General features: G+C 39.5%; 2 protein-coding genes across 2 annotated transcripts in view; one reads left to right on the top strand and one right to left on the bottom strand.

The window, feature by feature from the left end:
* The window catches only part of LOC115334618 (SRA stem-loop interacting RNA binding protein), a 4,138-nt gene extending 2,179 nt beyond the window's left edge, over nucleotides 1-1,959 (top strand). The window contains exon 4 of the mRNA XM_029999032.2: nucleotides 1,835-1,959. Coding sequence (XP_029854892.1) covers nucleotides 1,835-1,894 — 60 coding nt within the window. The 3' untranslated portion in view covers nucleotides 1,895-1,959. The remainder of the gene's footprint in view (nucleotides 1-1,834) is intronic.
* On the bottom strand, nucleotides 1,896-19,854 carry SNW1 (SNW domain containing 1). The gene is made up of 14 exons (XM_029998999.2): nucleotides 19,720-19,854; nucleotides 18,510-18,663; nucleotides 15,861-16,022; nucleotides 10,543-10,638; nucleotides 10,344-10,450; nucleotides 9,455-9,559; nucleotides 9,292-9,361; nucleotides 8,520-8,585; nucleotides 7,146-7,262; nucleotides 6,650-6,791; nucleotides 4,863-4,959; nucleotides 3,935-4,052; nucleotides 2,736-2,899; nucleotides 1,896-2,658 (listed from the first exon to the last, which is right to left on the bottom strand). The coding sequence occupies exons 1-14, from the start codon at nucleotides 19,731-19,733 to the stop codon at nucleotides 2,454-2,456; spliced, it is 1,617 nt and encodes a 538-aa protein (XP_029854859.1). The 5' UTR covers nucleotides 19,734-19,854; the 3' UTR covers nucleotides 1,896-2,453.

Genomic DNA, 19,854 nt, shown 5'->3' with positions numbered 1-19,854 from the left:
TGTAATGAGTTGAGCTCTTTAATTCTGCCTTTGGTTGGACACAGTAACATCAAAATACTGCCATACTCATTCCAAGTGTGATTAAGCATTTTGCCACTTAATGTGTGTTTAGTGTTTTTTTTAAATCATTAACACTTTTGTTTATTCCCTGCTCTCAACTTGACTCGTTAGGGTCTGAGACCATATAGATACCACAGAGATCACATACCGGAGATCTAAACCTCCTGCTATGCTAAGCTAAAAGACCGTGAATGCAGTAAAATTGTTCAGGAACTGCCATGCAGCTAGTTATTATTTGTAATACAGGTTTCTGCAGGTGGATTCCAAAATCTAATTTGGATGTTGGGTGGCAGGGGGAGGATGACAAAGAATGTAAAGCTAAGCTTTGAACTTCAGTGAAAGCTGCTTTTTTCTCTTCAGCTATCATTTTGTACAGAAGTCGTCAGCTGCCTGCTTTTATGTGTTCAAGATAACTTTAAATTGGCTTTAGTGTAGCTTTTTTTTTTTTTTTACTTGCTGTCTCTAACATTTTAAATGTCAGTAAAGGAAAAAATATGACACTTTGGCAATCTCAGTGCATTAGTGTACGGTATCAAAAGACAGCATACACCATCAGTCAAAAACCTTTGGTCTAGTACCCATACAAAGGTGCCTGTCATTGACTGGCCAACAGAGCCAGACAACTTTATCATCTAGCTTCACTATAGCAAACAGAGCAAAGAAATGGCCATCCCACTGCTCTCCAAACATTTACTATGCAGTGGTGTTGACCAATAAGGATAAAAGCACTGTGAGTCAATGGCTGCCTAAAGCCATTAATAAATTAAGAGGTCTCACATCAAAATCAGTAGAAACTTCCATCTAGTGTGTTCACTAAATAGGGGCAAATTACAAAGGGGATTTTCCTGTAGACTTACATGTGCTTCAGCTGACCTAGCTACTCCGACCTAGTAGTACAGAGTGAAACCATGAGCAGCAAGCAGGCTGGTATAACACACATGATCAATTCATGTCTTTGAATAATAAGAATTCTTCAATATCCATCTGACAGCTAGTTTCTAATTTTGGGACTTCAGTGCTAGGAGATGGCAAGAGTAAAATGGATGGGCAAGAGACTTCAGGGATGCAGTATGTGAATGTGACGAAGTATTTTGCTTGACATAGTTCATACTACTGCAGAAGTCGTCTTTGGTTGTGGTTACTTCAGTACCTATTCCTAAGGAGAGCTGACCTATGAGTTACAACTGTGGTGCAAAAATGGAAGCAGAAATTAAGGAATGGTTTGCTGACTTCAGTCTTAAACTGTGACAAGCCAGCCAGATGAGTATTTAGTGTCAATTTATTGGAAATTATTTTACTGCTTTTTATTCTTGAAGCTGTAAGATAGCCACATTCACTTAACTGCCTAAACTTCAAGGACTATACTCTCACAAGAGGGGTAAGAGCTAAGAGGCTTCTTTACAGTGAAATAAAAAGCAGAAGGCAGGCAGTAGTTAGCTTTCTCCATTTCTTCAAAAATGCAAGCTTCTCTAGAAGCAAAATACGTGAGCACTTCTCCCACTTTGTTCTAGGCTAGGTTTAGACAGTTACCTTCTATTAGTTCCACTTGAAAGCACAAGCTTTTAAGATGCATTTTGCTGATAGTACTAGCAATTGCTGTGCAAATTATATTCAACTTTCCCATCAGGAGCTTAGCATTTGTGGTTATGGCTCATGAAAGTGAACCGGTTATAAACCCATCTTCCACTTTCTATATGAATGTTTTAGAAGATCAGAAATGAAAAATATCAAGCCTTCTTGCCTAACTAATTTGAATAATTTCTATTGTTTTCAGCTCGCTCTTAAACAGGAGCCCCATAGAAGACGCAGTCAAAGAAAGAATTGGAGTGAGTGAATGGTGGAAGGAGGCTTTATTTCACTAAATGTAAAGAAATTAAAATAAAGATTACTGAGAAACTATGAATGAGTATGTGTTTTAAAACAGAATCCAGCTGTTTCCCCTCCTTGTTCAAATAAACTGTATAGCCACACTAAAGAAACACTACATCATAAACTCCCTAGCATCCATTACAGCATAAGACAGTAATTATATACAGCAGGAAAGCTTTTAACAAATGAAGTAAAAGCTTTAGCTACCTACAAAAACTAAAGCTGTAGGAAGGGGCTACATTCTTACCCTGAGATGCTGGGCAACAGGGAATTAGCAAAGTCAGAACCCTTGCTAAAGAACAATTCCCTTGTGAAATGTTTCAAAGCAGTCTCCATTCCTCCACTCTCCAAGGGTAGCTGTCCTATGTAAAAGAATTAGGGTGTGTATATATATCCACACAACAGGAGTTGTGAACTGCTGTGTTATAATGCCATCCCTCTATACACCTCTGATATTAAAAATGCCTTTTGCATAAAGTCCAAGCTTGCAGTCCGTCTCTCTACCTCTCAAGGAGCAGAGGCACTCAGTCCTTCCTCCTCTTTTTGCTCTCATGCTCATGTTCTTTAGGGCGGCTGCTGTCTGATGGCCGTTTAGAACCACCATGTTGCTTAGCCTCTTCCAGAAACTTGTCCAAACCAAATGGATCCTCCTCAAATTGAACTGGTCCATCTCTGCCCCTCCCTCTGGTGTTACGATCTGAGTTAGAAAACTCTTTGTCAGGAACAAACCTGCAGAAGACATGATACTCAGTTGACTGTAACTTCAGAGTACTAATTACAAGTACTTCTTAACTTTATTTTCTTACCTATTGGTCTTTATTCGAGCCTCTAGATCATCACCATACATGTCCTTATCTACATTTTTACTTGGCCTGTAGATGTTTTGAGCCATATCCTTGCCACTTCTCCAAGGCTGATCATAAACATTATAAATTTCATCTTCTCCTCCAGCAAAGCCACTGTCCATACCCTGTGAAGAACAACAGCAGCATTATAACATAAACGAGACTGCAAAACTTCAGTTAATTTATTTTAACATCAAGATACACTGATAGTGTCACACAGATGCACAAAGATAGTATTGTGTGATTTCCTATTGATTTCAAATGAGTTCAAGCACTTCTTTAGGATATGCGTGGTTTTGGGTCTGGGATTAAGTCCCAAGAACAGGACACAATCATTACAAGCCCCAGTCAGGGCCATTTCTGCTCTTCCAGAAAGCCACAGGAAGGATTACAGGCCATTCATATTTCAGAATAATGGATCATTTCAGTCTGCCCTGCAAGTACAGCTGTCTGTAATAGCCAAGTACAACCATACAGAAATTTGTATTATTCAGAATTTCTGGAAAACATGATTTAAGCTGACTGATCCAAATCACACAGAAGCTTATGTAAACTGTGAAAGTACAAGTGCCTGCTTGTTCACTTTTGATTCACCAGCTTTCCCCTCTGCCTTCAAGTCTTTCACTGGAGACATGAAAAAGAATGATTGACAAACTGCAGGTTTATTCAGGGACTTTCTGAAGCCTCATCTACTTTTTCATCTCTGAATAGTATAAAGTTCAGGGAAAATAAATGTTGCTGTGAACTATTTATATCTTCAGGATTTTTAATATAAGCAATAATGGGAATAGAAAGTATTTACTTGCTTCTCTCTCAGAGCAGATTTCCCTTATTCAGTCACTACATTTGTACAAAAGAAGAAAATGAGGTCACTGCAGCTTGAAGGCAAAATAGCTTCTTTTTCCCCACTCCCCAGTGAGAAAAAGCACAACAAAAACACTTTAATCCAGTTATGCATTCAGAATATTCCATTTTTGTTGCATCAGCTACAGATAAAGGAGATCAATAGTTTCCCAATCAGTTATGTAGATATTTTTCTTTCAGAGTGCATCCACACCAACTATGAGAACAGGGTCCCTTTAGTATTCTAGCCATACCCACTAAGGAAGGATGAGGATGTTCTTAAAGCAAGCTACACAGCTGTGGAAGGGTATTTTTACCTTGCTCTGGTTGAACAGCCTCTGGTCATATTGGATTTCATTGGATGGCCTGGGGTTGGGTACCCCTAGGGCAATAACTTCACTGATATCTCTGTTCTCATTTCTCTGCAGCTTTGACCTGAATTAAAAATTTTAAGTTTTATTAGGTCTGTACACTGTATTTATTGACATGCTTAACTGCAACCTGTTCCTGTATTGGTTGCTAACAATTTGCCTCAGGAGCCAGATTTTGACTGTTGCCCTTCCTTACTAGGTAACATTTAAAATTTGTCTCCTGGCAAAGGAAACATTTGGGAAAGTTACGTTCAGCTGGGCACGACATTTAAATTTGCTTTCCGCTATCTGCAATTTACATCAAGCTGACTTGGTGTAAAATGTCATATTTATTTTTTGCAAGAACCAGTGTAATTATATTCTGGGAAGGCCAATCTCATTTTAAGATATTAGAGATTTTAAGCCTCCAGAAACCATTTGTGCTCAAAAATCTCACTGGCTTGGGCAAACAATATACTTCAGCCTACATTCATCAATAGAAGCTTACTTCAAATGAACAGCTTTGAGAAACAAAACCATTAATGATACTCTGGTCTTACTGAAGTGATAGGGTCCAGGTTTCAACCTTGGCTGCCAGCATGTCAATTAAATCTGAATATAGTGAAGTTCTGCTAAAGAAAAACCCACCCCAAACCAACAACTCTGCCTCCTCCATTCATCTGTAAAATTCTAAATTTGGAAGAGAGTACTGCAGTATGCTAACACTTTAATACCATTTCATACAATGAGTGAACAGTACTTCATACCAGTGAGTGTCTCCACAAGGTAAAATTCAGGCACTCGCATCAAGCAAAAGGAAGCCCAGTGTAATAGTTTCTCTAGTGGGGAAGCCAGTGCCAGTACAGGAATAAAGCAGCTTTCTTTTGTGACTTACCTTTTGTCAGGGGCTGCCCTGGAAAGATTTCTGTCATGTTGTCTCTCCTTGCGCCGGTCATGTCTGATTTCATCTCTTTCTCTAGCTTCTCCATCCTCTGAACAAATGCAAGATTGCTCATTATAGACAAATATTTGAAGTTTGAATTAACTATGCCACAGACATCAGCACAGTGATTCAATTCAGTATTCTTTTACAGAAGAGAAGTGACCCTTAGCACTATTTAAAATGTTACACTTTAAACAAACACATGGAAAACCACAGCTTTCTTATGCCACAAGCTAACTCTTGTCAAGAACAGTTAAAGCAGACATATCCAACAACTATGTCCTCTCAACTTTCAAGTGCTTAGAATATTTGTCCATCTAGGAGTTAATATCCTAAAACACTTACAGATCATCATATCATACTTTTAAGTGTAAAAATATTGTTCAAACATGCAGGCATCTAAGTGCTTTGAAGAACATTCTGTGACTCAGTATCAGAATCACTCAGGTTAGAAGGGAGGCTCTAGTTCAATCTCCTGCTGAAAGCAGGATCGGTGCTGAATTCAAATGAGGTTGCTCAGGGCTTTGCCCACTCAGGTGGGGAAAACCTCCAAGGATAGAGATTGCCAGCCTCCCTGTGCAACCTGTTCCACTGCTGCTTGTCCTCCTGGTGAAAATTCTTCTCCTCACATGTAGCTGGAATCTCCTGCTTCAACTTTTGACCACTGTCTCATTTTTTCACTGTGCAGCTCAGTGAAAAGCTCTGATGATCTCCTTGTAGATATGGGAAAGCTCCCATTAGGTGCCCCCAAAGCCACATCTTCTCCTGGCAGAACAAGCTTTATTATCTCAGCATCTCCTGACTAGACAGATACTCTAGCCCCCTGACCATTTTGATGGCCCTCCACTGAACTCACTCCAGTTTACCATTGTCTGCCTTGTGCCTGGGAGCCCATAACTGCACACAGTATTCCAGATGCAGTCTAACAGGTCACCAGTAAAAGGAAATGATTACTTCCCTTGACATACTGGTTATGCTCCTGCGGATGCAGCTTACTATGCCCTCAGCATTATTGCTGCCAGGGCACACTGCTGGCTCACATTTAGCACATTGTCCACTAGGACTCCCAGGGCCTTTTCAACAGAGTGGCTCTTCAGGCAGCCAATCCCCAGCCTGTTGGGAAGAGGTTAGTCCATCCCAGCTCCAGGACTTGGCATTATATATGACCATATCCTCCACCCTTTAGAGGGATCGTTAACTGCTCTGTAAGTTCAGCTTCTTGAACTTTGAAATGTCATTTCAATCAAAACATAAGACTTATCACAATGGTTATGATTTAGTTAGGTTAGCAGTTTTTGGGCCTAGTGGCCAACAGAACTACAGTTCTGCAAGACCAGTTATAGCAGCGCAACAGACAGAATACTGCATTTACCATCTTTGAAAACGTATAGTTCTTTGTTTACAAAGTTGCTCTTCACCTGCAACAAGCCTTTTCTAAAAAAATAGTTTAGAACAGTCCATGAAAGCCATTACTTGCACTGATCCATTAACAACCCTGAAATTCTCAACAATGTCCTAAGTCTGTATACTGCTGTGAGGTTCAAATCCAGATCCCATCAAGCCAGCCAGTGAATTAACCAAATTCACTGGCTGATCAAGTAAAGACATGAAGAACAGATATCATGCTTAGAAATTACTGTGGATATTTAGGTATTATAATTTCTCATGTTACTTCTCCAAATCCACACTGCAGGGTGTGGTAAAAAAACCCACAGCATCTTAATAACAAAGAAATGTACCTTTTTCAACATGGGTTTTGATCCCTGCTCTTCTCTCCCTGGCTTTCTGAGCCATTTCTCGGAGCTTTTCCTCATGTTTCTCCTTTTCTTTCTGAGCCATCTTCCTCTCCACCTGGGCACGCATCTCTACTGCCTCACGAGCCTGCACACATAAGACATAGTTGAAAAGACAGAAAGCTAGCACCTGGGATGCAAGCAGATCTTCCGTCATGGAGCTATCCAGTAAGCAGGGCAGGAATAAGCCACAAAGAGGAAGTTCAAAGCCAGACAGCCACAGCAGTCAGAGCTGAGAAACAAGATCCATGACCTCCAGTAATTTAACCCACACTGAGCCACTGATTCAAAGACACTGGGAATAAGACCTTGCATCTTATGTTAGCTAAGCAGCAGGATAAATCAGAAGCTATAGCCTATTCACAGTTGATTTTCCCAAGGAAATAAACATACAAAGAAGGTAAAACCACATGGAATAAAACAGTTTAAAAAACCACCTGACCTTTCTGTCAGCTATATAGAGAGCCTCAGCAAGCTTGGCAAAGTTTTCATTAATATGAACAGTCTGCAATCCTCTGCCATCTGCAGCCAGACGCTTATCTAATGGAATGGTGTAACCCTACAGGGGAAACAGAGGCAGTTAATCACAGAAACTAACATTATTTGTATATAACAAACATTATTTATTGTGTAAGAAAACAAAACCACAAAACTCACAGCCCATCATTAATATGCCTCAATGGACCTCCTTTATACGTACTTCAAATTCATACCAGGCAATACAAAGCTTCGCTCCAATTCTACACTCCACCCAAATCCGAATCACAATTTCCCTTCACGTTACATTTTAGTACGAATGACAGTTTTTGACTGATAAGGTCCACTCTTTGGTTTGTGTTAAGAACTACAGATAATAGCTTTCCCAGTCTCTAAGCTGTTTTACCATTTGTGCTTAAAAATGGTTTTCCCTAAACTGTTTTCACATCTGTTAAGAGGTTAGCTGATTCAAAATGAGAAAGTAAGGGGCAAGGCTGCCAGCAAAAGTAAGAGACACTAAATACCAATTTTGCTTTCAAAAACTGAAACCTAAAATTATTTATAGATTATATTTTAAGATTCTTTAGCGAGCTCTACAAAATTTTGGCTTTGGTTTTAGCATCTGTAAAATTTGATCTACTAATTAGCATCAGTCCCAGTTATACAGCTGTGTTGGGGTAGAAAAAAAAATAACATCCAAACATGCAGCCTTTCCTTCCTCCATTTGAAGAGGCTGCCTCACAACAACTGCTTGGTAACTTTGAGAACGATTAGACCAGTTACTGCAGCAAATCATAAATTCTCCCTTCTCTCTGAACATAAACTTACTGACTGATAAAAATCAAAGGGACAGGACATACCTACTCAAGCAAGGAATAAAAATAGCTAAGTGATGAAAACTAATCAGTGAAAGAATGCAACAAGAACTTTCCAGAAATTTAAAAAGAAACATGCTTGGTTCTCTATGAATTACCTTTCCCTTTTTCAGTTTAGATGGCTTTACTTTGTGAGCTCCAGAGACTCTGGTTTCAGACTCCACATACTGCACTATTATGGGGATTTTAGCTAATGCCATTTTTGTCTCTCTAAATGCATGATCTCTGCCATGAAGTAACATATTCTCTCTCAGTTCTATACTCCTGTCAATCTGACAACCCTTATATGCCAAAGAGAGAAAAACTGAGTTGTACAATCATGTGTTTTCCATGCTGGAAGCAGCCTAGCCTAGTTTACCTAACTCTAGAGGTTTAAAACCAGTATTATTCAAGCTTGTATCATTCACAGAAGTCTCCCAGCAAGGTGCAACATTAGAAAGATAGATTTATGACAACTTAATTACCTTTGCATTTTTCCAGTTTGAAATGCACGGAGGAATTTTCCATTCTTGCTGCTCTTTCACAGTCATCTGATGTAAAAGAAGCAGCAAAGTCATCTTTAGATTTATAGCAAAAGGAAATACTGTTTTCTTTCTCAAAGGCAGCTACGAAACTACTTATAAATTAGAGTACAAAGTTCAGGACGCTGCTACAAAAACCCAACTGTTCTTAGCAGCAATAAGATGTTCATTTCTGCACTGTACCTTTGCCAACATTGAATAAACTAATGACAGCTTTTCATCCATCCTCTTAAACTTTTGTCACACAGGCCGGAACTCACAGCCAGCTTGTTAACATTTGCACATTTAATAGCAGTTCAAGATGTAGGAAACTGATGAACCACCACTACGCTCATCTCTCGGAATGAGCTAATCCTCAGTAACACAAGTTAGTGTTATTAAGGATTAGCCTAATAGTGTTGTCTAAAAGCAGCATCAGTGTACCAAGGCTAAAGCCTCAGCCAACTTATCTATGCCATGAATAACTCCAATAATGCAGCCCTGCATAAAATACATGAGAAATCTACTCAACCTTTGACAAGGTACATAGGAAGAGAGCTAGTTTCAGAACTGCCCAAACAAAAAAACAAAAAGCCTGCACCGGGCACCAAGTTTATCACTTAACATCACATCAAAATAACAGTAAGGAGAAGGTGCACAGAAACAAACTAGAACAAAATAGAATTTGTCAACCCATCTAGAATTCAAAACTGAGAACAGCTATGACATTTCATACCTTTCTACTAGGAGAGTGCATTACAGGTGCTGGAGGAGAAGGTGGTCCACGTGGAATCTTCTTGTTAATTCTGAACAATTCGGAAAACAATTACAATCAACATGTTGTATGGAAATACAGTTCAGAAACTTCTATTTGCTGTGAACAAATTTTGAATATTTACTTGAATCTTGGAGGCTCCATAGGGTCCTTCTGCATTTCCACCATCCGAATAACTCTCTGTTTTGCTCCAGAGTTGAAGGCAACGCCTTGCTGAGATGGTGTGTACCTGAGTAAAACAAAGCACTCTGTTCTCTGCACACAGCTAGATATTCCTTGCCCACCTCCGTTTTCAGTCAGTTCACTGCTCTAGCTGCATTTTCATTTCATCCACACCAATTTAAGACTTTTCTGCTGTGAATGCCAGGAGCAGGTAACTGCACAGAGGATAATGGACTGTATGCAGAGAATCAATTACACCAGACAGAATGTATCTTCCCAGGGCTACATTCTCCTGTTTCAACCTAGATTCTGAAGTAGTGGAAACAAACTAATAGAGTACACACAGCATGACACAATATTCTTTACCTATGTCTATGAATCCCTGGTGACTACTTACTGGTTATTAAGAACCTCTTCACATACTTTTTTCAGAATTTACCTCAAGCCAAGTCTAACCCTGCCATGGAATTTTCCTGTGTTCACGGCAGAAAATCATCATAAATGAGTATCAGCCTCCTAGTAATTCCAATTCTTTCCAGTTGCTCATTTTATATGAGGGAAGAACTTTGTTACATGCCTTGTCTTGGCTTGAAACTCCCAGTAAAGACTCCGTTTTTAAGGCAGCATCATTAATAGTGGCATCATTAATAGTGCTCCCCAACAACATCTGTATTTTGTTGCTAAAACAATAACCCCTCCACAAAGTGCCACAACTCATGACATGTTAAGACATATTTCAACACACTTCAAACTAGGTTACCACTAGTGGGTTAATTCAAAATACATCAATTATATATATATGTATGTATATACATAACACAACATCTTACACACACACCAGCACTACATACCGAATGTACTGTGCAGGAGCTAGTTTGTCAGCTGCTCGAACTGGCATGGCTGCTGCAACTTTTTGGGAGACTGATTTCTCCAAGGCTGCTCTTGTCTTCTCTGTTATCTGAAGACAAAAATACCACAATATGCATCTCATCATATATGCAAGACATACAATATATCATTGATAACTAGGCACATCAGTGCATGTAATACCTCTCTAATTGCTTCCTCGTCTGGTCTTTGCAGTTCAGGATCATCCACATTCATGACCTCTTTTGGCACAAGATCTGTGTATTTACTGTAAATAACCTGGAAGACATTACATTTTATTAGTCCTAGCGAATAGGAATAAATGTACATGTATCAAAGGAAACGTTTCAGGCCTAGATTATACTTTAGGTACTAATGAAAACTTGTATACAACTCTAAATGCATTACAATTACATCTTCTCCAATGACTCCCACGGAAAAAGAATATACTCTGGACCCCATTTTACAGATGGAATAATCAAAGAAAAGAAGCAATTTGATTAAATATAATTATGTATATCACTCTGAGAGCTGGGATCAGACACTAGTTTCCTGCTTCCCTTTCCTACTCTCTCCCTTTTTCAGGGTCCCCAAGACAGACAAAAAAAAAAAAAAAAAAAAAAAAATCTACATTTGTACCTCTGTTTTCAAGGTTTACTTAATAATTTGATACAAGACTTTTTCAGCATCTAGATGTTTCTGTTTCATTGTGCTTGCCATTTCCTTGAAAAAACAAATGCTTGAGAAATCTGTTCTTGACACCTTCCCTTACATAGGTATTTCAGTCTTCATACAACACGCAGCAGCTCTCAGTAGCTTTAAGCCCCAATTTTAAATATAGGGAAAGAACACTATTAAATGGCTACAGGGAAAAATTCATTGTATTGCATTAATGCTTCACGTCTGTCCAAAAAATAACATCAGAAATTCTTAGTTCAAAGGGTTAAAAGTCATTACAACTATTATTTCAAGTTCATTATGAAGTGCATGTCCAACTGTGAAATTGACCTTTAGCCTCAGCATTAATTTGTCACACAAGAGCCATTTACTGCTTCTCAGCCTTCACTCCTAAAATTTTAATCCTGTGAATTAGTATCAATAACATCCTAGCTTCTCAGATGCTGAATGAAGGACATCTGAAGAGCAGTGTTCCTCTAAGGTAATTAACTCTAAGTCCAAGCGTCTTGCTGCATGAAGAACAAAGTATGCTGAAAGAGCTCAGAATATCCCAGAAGACAAAAAAGAAAATAAAAAAAGTCCAAGAGGTGCTCTAAAAACTACACTACACTGAGGTACAAATGAACTACCTGAACTATTTAAACCCTAAAGTATTGAATGCAAATGGCAAGCTGCATTAATAGGCAAGAAATCTGTAATACAGATTAAACTAGCCTGAAAATACAAAAATTTTTGTCTCAAAAACTTGATACACTTGCATGTTCTTACTGGAGTCCTTTTTTGAGGTGATATAGACAGGCACATAAAGATGTTGCACTCTGTCATTCTAGATATTTACCTTATTTTAAAAGTAATGTTGAGACATTTTTATTCATCTAAGATAAAGAGGAGACTCAGATTGTTTGATATTGTAGTATGCCCATCCACCACCATTTTTCACCTATGACATTTTAAAGGAAGCATCAGCCTGTGTTTCAGTTATTTCATTTTGATGGCTACCAAAAAGCAGAATCTCCTTCTAGGTAGAAACAAAATGCTCAATTTTTGGTACAGCTACATGATTCCCTGGCTGGTTGGGGCAGCCTTAACCAGCAGCAATTAGAATCTGCATGCCACTGCCATCAGAAAGAAAACAATCTTACCTAACTAGTTGCTTAAGATACTGTAGCTCATGGTAGGATTTAGACATCAATCACACTCAGAGTTTCACAAGACACCTGATAAACACAAGTGTCTTGACGGAAATGTCTTCATTTGTAAGACACAAATCCCTCCCGTCAACATATTTTATTCTCTATATCCAAAGCAGCTCTGTACAGCGCTCATCAATCCTATATGTAAATCAAGAAGCTACCATCAAGCATTGCAGAATTAATTGCTTCCTTGTCAAAGAATGGTTTGTCCATATGAAGCATAGAACATTTTAGAAGGCATTACAATTACCTGGTTGTAAGCCTGGCACACACATCAGAGAAAAAATTGGTGACAAGCTCTCAAACCAAGCTCTACCACAAGGCAAATACATTATGAGTAAAGAACACTTTTGATTCATGTTCTCTTGACCTGTTCCACTGCTGTGACAGGAGTTCCTTCAACAATGGAACTCTTGTAAATGCTTCAATTGAATTCACAATCTTGAGAAAAAACTGTAGGTAAGATTTGTGGTTCTTTTTTTCTCCTTTAACATCTAAGCCGCAGCCTTGGGCCACCATGAAGAACTCCAACTCCTGCACAGAAAGTCATCCATGCCAGAAAAACACAATGGACCTAACAGTTCCATTCCTTGATTTCACACTCTCTCGTCTTAATAAAAACACAGGAAGCAATTATATGTCCTTATTTTCCTAATACGGGGCAGAGCATCAGTCTCACCAAAATATATCAATTATGATGCATTATTTTAGCCTGGCTTTTAGTAATGTGAGTAGAGAAAGTATTCGAAGAATCTATAGCAGCACAAGAGCTAACCACACGGTCAATGCTGGAAATCCTTCATCTGGACAACCAGACAGAACTCCATCCTCTAATCTGTAAGGTCATGCATCCAGGTTTGTCAACATTATCCAGCATTTCATGTCTAGCAGACTTTCTGCCAGCCCCAAACAGGAGGCTTGTCAGACTATCTCATTTATGTCAGCATTTTTCAAGGAAAATTCTCTGAAGAAACTATTTTTTAAATATGTAAGGGAACAGATGCAAGAGAGATGAACCAATGCAATAGCAGAAACTGCTGACAAGCCATCTAGATATAGGGTTCAGGTGATGGAACTGCTGCTTCTACAAGAAAGCAGAATACTAAATTCAACTTCAAAAAATCCATAAGCTGTAGCAAAAGCAAAATTTGCTTAACTCAGACCAAACAAGCAGCTCATAGAATAGGATCAGAAACTCCATCTCATTTCTGGCAGGCTGCTAAGTATCTGTTTCTCTTAGCTCTAAGTATTAAGATTGAAGAAATATTTGAATTACAACTGCCGCTCTCAGGATAATGAAACTTTCTGTATGTAATCCTACTGACACTGTACTACCAGAAGTTCTCTCTTATAGAAAATATTTCACATTATTCAACTCAACACAGATCACTGAAGATCTGCTCCCTATAACATCTCTGCCAATACTTTCCTCTCTCCTGCACAACAAATGAAGCAATAGTAGTTCAGCTACTTCCAGTGAAATTGTTTCAAATACCTAATTTTCCCCCAGTTTTACTCTCCCTTGAATCACAATACTTAATCTTTAGTCTCAGTATTCACATCCAGCTGGATGCAATCAGAATCAAGCTGGCCCAGAAGGCAGAGCTTAGGGTTAGGAAACCCTAATTCCAATTCTACAGAGCCCAGTTTTGGAAAAGCCACACATCTCTTCCATCCTGGTAAGTATGGCTACAAAATGAGAATATTACTGCTTCGTTACAGGTGCCACATGGAAAATTAATGAATGCTGGTACAGGTCTTCATGAATCAAATACGAAAAATGTTAACAGCTTAGATTTAACTTCACCTGTTCTAAGTATTTTCCTAACTCTGAACCAAATAAGACACGGCAAAAGATTAGTCATTTTTGCCTAAAGCCTATCATTTCTAGATCTTTTTCAAATATACTTAGATCCCAATCTGCACAGTTCTATTATACGCAAGTTAAATCTGATCCTACAAGTAGGTAAAGATATATTTGACAAGTTGTAAAAATGAGGGTTTAACTACACCAGTTTTTCTTTTTTGCTTCTTACTTGCCCTACAGCTTCCCCAAAATCAGTATGATTATTACTTCCTGCCTACTGATCTGCTCCAAATAATTTTTTATGCTTTGGGATAAGTCAAATTTCTATGTAGTATCAAGTATTTAGTATCAAGTATCAAATATTTAGTCACAAAATTTTTTAAGTGTAGTTAATATTTTAGCACCTTCCTCTGGACAAATAATTCAAGACACTACATAAAGTCTGATGGAGCCCCAGTGAAAGTCCCCTCAATAAAAATACGGCAACTGCTGTTGTTTCTGTTTAGTCTGACTACTTTCTACCACATGACAGCATAGAGTTTGATTTGAACTAATTTTTTTTCAAAGATACTGCAGTAACTTATGATGCACAGGATAAGGATATACAAGATGTGACACTTTTCTGACACTCAACAACAGAGTATTAGTTAAATACAAAATCCTGTTGGCATTATCTTTCTGCAGCTTTGGCAACTGTAGGATCAATTTAAAAAAACAGAAAAAATTATCTGTTAAAAAAGAAAGATTTCCCTGTATATTCCTAGAAAGCTCACCCTGTTTTTTTGTTTGAGAGGTAAAGTTCACCTTTTGCTTTTATGATTAGATAGGTTTCCCCCTTCCTCATTTGCAGTAAGACATAGGGCATATTACATACCCATAAGCTTTTCAAGGTATCCTAAATTAAAGCAGGAGAAGTCAAATTATTTTGAAAACAACTATTCATATCCGTTAACCAAAACACCTTTTGTAGTTAACCCTCTTTTTAGATTTTCATTAGATATTCTTTACACAAGATGCTTGCTATAACAAGCAGCTGGTCATACACTTGGTCATGCCTCAGCAGTCTTCCAGCCCCCAATATCTGCTTAAGAGAATCAAAAAGTTTTAATGTAGTCCACTTCGTTGCACTTGAAAAGGCAGATGTAAATACTCCTTAAAGTGGACTTAGGAGACCCAAGTACCTGGTCCCCTCAATAGTAGTTAGGACTTCAAGATAAAGTGTCATCTCTTTGTTTTTAGAAAGGCTACTGTATACAGGAAATTGAAGTTGGTTCCCCTTAAACTCAATGAGAGTCTTGCCATCACCAAACTTAACACAAAAATTTTGGAGTATAACCACTGGCAATACTGTCTGCTGCAATTAAAAAAAGAAAAAAAAAAAAGCATCCAACAACATTGAAAACAGCCAGAAGAGTCAAACGTTAAATTAATGAGACCCAAGGTGTAGTATTCTGAAAGCTGAACTGTGTTTCTTCCCCCTCACCCCCTCTCTACACACTGAAACGAGGCTGCCTGTGATCATGCCTGTTTGCAGTTTCTTGCCTTCATTGGAAAGCTCTCTAACAAAAGCTGCTAAGCTATCAAGCAAGTTTTGTGTAGAGACGTTCACCATTTTCACCTTATCTTTTAATTACATAACAGAGAAGATCACACAGTGATCCCAGTCAAAATGCTCATGTCTGTCTAACACTATCTCAGGTCTTAAAACTTAAGAAAACAGGACACAATCCATTTGGCTAATGCCAGACCAATGAGTTTATGCAATGTGTACATACAACTTTTCCAGGTATACATGCCAGTCTACATATTTGAAGAAATACTACCTTGTCCTTTGATTGTCCTTGTCGAGCAATTGCATCGTATTTTATTTTTCCTTCTGCATCCACCTGAACAGCCAAAGCATTGGACATTTTCTTCTTTCGGCCCATATCCAATGGATATTGGGCCACATGAATTTCTGGGAAAGCACCCCCATCGCCAAAATCCTACACAAAAGAAAAAGCAGTGAATGACTTAAAGACAAAGGCATGGTACAACATTTGCATAGGTAGGAAACGGAATGAATGAGAGAATTGTTTTTAACAAAATGAAACATTGCCAGAATGCTCTAGTAACATTATTTTAGCTGTTAAGAGAGCATGGACTATACAACTTACACTTATTAAAAGACACTGAATTGCACAGACATCTTGCAGTAATTATTCCCTGCAGAGAGCAAGAGCCCATATCACTAACTAGAATGTGCAGGCACTACTATGCTGCAGACAACACATGACTAAGTATTTAATTCACATGTGAGTTATTAATTAGAACTTCAAAAGTTTACCTTCTGCAATAAAGCAACTGTGGAAATACTAAAGTTACAAGAGCAGCATTTTTTGGATGAAAATTTCTACTGGTTATTTGTTGCTTTTCACACCATAATGAAGTCAATTTGTTAAAAAAGCTTTCCATTCCTTCCAAAGCCTGTAGCTCATAGCTTTACAATGGCACGAACGCCAAGCTATCCTGTTTCCTTACTCTGATATGTGAATACATTGCAAACTGGGCCAGCACCCAACAGCCCAATATTCTTAAAAGTTTACTTCCTCTCTCATTCAACATGTTGCTGTAAAAGCATTTAATGAACAGATAACCAAAAGACCTCTTAAAACAGAGCATCCTAACTCAGCAACACTGAGGATGCACACAGAATTGGTACTATTCATAAAACAACTTCAGGCTACAGTTTCAAACACAATTATTCAGAGTAAGCATTTGCTTAAAGCAGCATGAACATCTCCCTCTGCCTCTGTTGCAAAGGTACTGCTTATGCAGAGTGTGATTAACGAACCAGATCAAAGAAGAAAAATGGGTGTCTTGGGTAGATTGATCTCCCTCCATGCTCACCATGTGACCAAATAGTTAACACCACTGCAACAGAGAGCATGGACTGAGGCTGGAATGAATGAGCAGAACACTTCCCTCCAAAGAAGAACATGCTTATGCCATCTTTAAGTGCTCACTGAAATACAGCTTCAGTTATTTAAAGTCTTCCCCTGCACGTCCCACATTCAACAGTTCATTACAGAGTCAAAGTATTAGGCAAAACAAAAGTCAGTCATTCCTCAAAATTTTGTGCATAACCCTTGATCTATTAAGAACAGATTTTGTTTTTTCCAACAATGGCATTCCAGGATCACTGGAAAAAGGTTATGCTTTGGAAACACTTACCACTCTTGAAGAATTTGCATTTGTTTATGAAGCAGAAAGGAGTACTTAACAGTCTTTTTGAGAATGTGCATCACTTTGTGGCCCAGTGATGCTGGAAACTCTTTGAAAACCTTCATCACCTGACTTCTTAAGATCTTTTACTAATGTTTAGAAAGAATAAGCTCTAAAATACTAACTTTAGTAATCAACAGTGTAGGGAAGGCCTACACTGGGCGTAACAAAGGTAAATTTTTAACATCCTATGCTTTAGTAAATGCAGAACCTACATAAAAATGTTTTCTTCTAGAGAACCACTGGAACTACTATTTGAAGTCATCTTATCTAGCACTAATGAATCACCATGGTAGAGCATTGGATTGACCTTTAAAAAAATGGGACTCAAACATAAATGAGGGCAAGGCTGTTACTAGCTCATGAAATTATGGTATTTGGAAATAATGCAGGATCATACATGAAATACTGTATCAAAACCTCAACAGCATGCCTTATCCCAAGCACACTGGCTTGTGACTCATCAGAGCAGATCTCAGATGTTACTGTCAAGTACCATTTCAAAATCTGCAAGGTTTTGTGGTTCACAGTGAGAAACTGTACTAAAACAGTTTTGTAATCAGAGCTATACATCTGTATTTTCCCTTCTACCTTTTAATATTTCCAGTTGAGATTATGTTAAACTGGTAACGATTACAGCTAAATATACACAACGTTGTCCAAAACCCTTTTGCCAGTAACATACTTAGACAATGAATATCTGACAAATTTTTACATTTCCTGCCAACCCTAACAATTTTCTCCCCCAAGAGCAGCTATCTTTTGTTACACTACGAACAAAATACACATAAACATTCTCTTCTCTGATACACACATGTTCACTTATTCCAGCTATAATTTGGAACGTGTATTTAACAATGACAGAGGAACAATACAGATGTCTTTCTCAGAGGATCCTTGCATTCACAGATTGTAAACTGAAAGGACCATAGACCTATTTCCATATTACAACACAACAATCTCTGAAGGGAAGAATCCTTATAACGTCCTCTTTACCACCAAAGGTCTTAAGCAATCTGGTGAATTAGAACAACTTCCCCCAAGCCAAGAATATATCAAGGAGTCTGGATGGAAATGTTTCATGTGGTAAGGCTTTGCACAATTCTGAGCTACACTAAAAACGCTCAGAGTTTATTTCTACTCCAGAAAATGTACTTTTTTTTCCCCATTAGCAGACTCACTACTACAGTGTGAATTTAAATATCTACCTCTAGCACCCGTGGTATCCATCCTTTCCGGTAACCGTATGGGGGAGGTTCCCTTCGTGACGAGACTAGAGCAGTCTGCCTAGATCTTTGAGCTCTTGCTCTTTCTTCTAGTTCTAGCTGGTCTTGAGACAGCTGGGTTGGAGCTGGTAAAAAACTGCACATCCATAGACAGACACCAAAAAAAGAAAGACATAAAAAGTTAATTCTGATAACTTCACTCAGTGACACTCAACTACGCTTGAGTCTACTACTAAATTATTACTTTCTCTACAATCACTCTATACAGATTAAAAAACAATTTATGAAACTTGAGTATTGCACTCATAAATCTGAGGGCAGTAAGTTCTGAGATAATAGGGGCAAAAGCAACGTGTGGTCTGCCAGAATTCTGGCAGATTCCTATAAAAACTGATACCAAATTCATGCACATTCACATCATGTTTGAACAGGAGTGTGACAATACCCATTTTCCAGCAGGAACGTCACATACCACTGCATATTCTTCCCACCACTACGGAGCAGAAAAAGAAAGTACGTCCCTAGGTCCAACGACTCCTAAAGCAAACGCCTAGAAAGATATCTGCCTGCCACTTCCTCCCTTAACGCCAGATACCTCCCGGCCAAAGCCAAGAAGTCGAACCCCAATTTCTTGACTTCCCATTTTTCAGCTCGTCCACACTACGGAGTCCTTTTACATGTTTATTACGGAAGCTTCGGCCTCCGAGAAAGCCGGCATTCCAGGGCAGCCACTGAAGCTGCACTCCTGAGCCTTGCGAGAGAGGCAGTAGCTTGCAACAAAGATCTCTCTCGCCGTCGCTCACGGTAAGCAGACCTCGACGAAACCCCCACGGATCCGATCACCTCCAGCCACGGCGGCGGAGCGCCTTCTTCCCGCAGAAAACGCGCGAAGGAGGCAGAGCCCTGAACCAGGGGCACTGCCGAACACCCCCTCCCGCCAAGGCAGGACAAAGCAGGGCAGGGCAGCTCCCCCAGCCCCGGCCCGGCCCTCGCCGCCCCCCCTCCGGCCGCGGCCCGGCCTCCTCACCGGCCGGCGGGCCCACTGCCCAGGAGAGGCCGCGGCGCCGCAGCGCGCTCCCGGAGCGCGGCCGCCCTCGTCGGCCGGAGCCTCGCACAGCGGCTGGGAAGCCGCAGACAGGCCGGAGAGAGCAGTCACCCCAACCGGGGGGGGGACGGGGCCAGCCAGACCCACCTGGTGAGCGCCATCTTGCCGCCTCCGTCGTCTTCTCGGCAGCCAGGCCGCGGGGCAAGGGGCGGTGGCGGCGACAGCTGCGCACGCGCCCTGCCCCGCCGCGCCTCGCTGGGAATTGTAGTCTGGGCGACGTCA

Source organism: Aquila chrysaetos, chromosome 2 (genome assembly GCF_900496995.4).
Source record: "Aquila chrysaetos chrysaetos chromosome 2, bAquChr1.4, whole genome shotgun sequence".
In the NCBI taxonomy this organism is placed as follows: domain Eukaryota; kingdom Metazoa; phylum Chordata; class Aves; order Accipitriformes; family Accipitridae; genus Aquila; species Aquila chrysaetos.
Note: the sequence above shows the minus strand (reverse complement) of the source record. Positions and strands in the feature narration are given on the sequence as shown.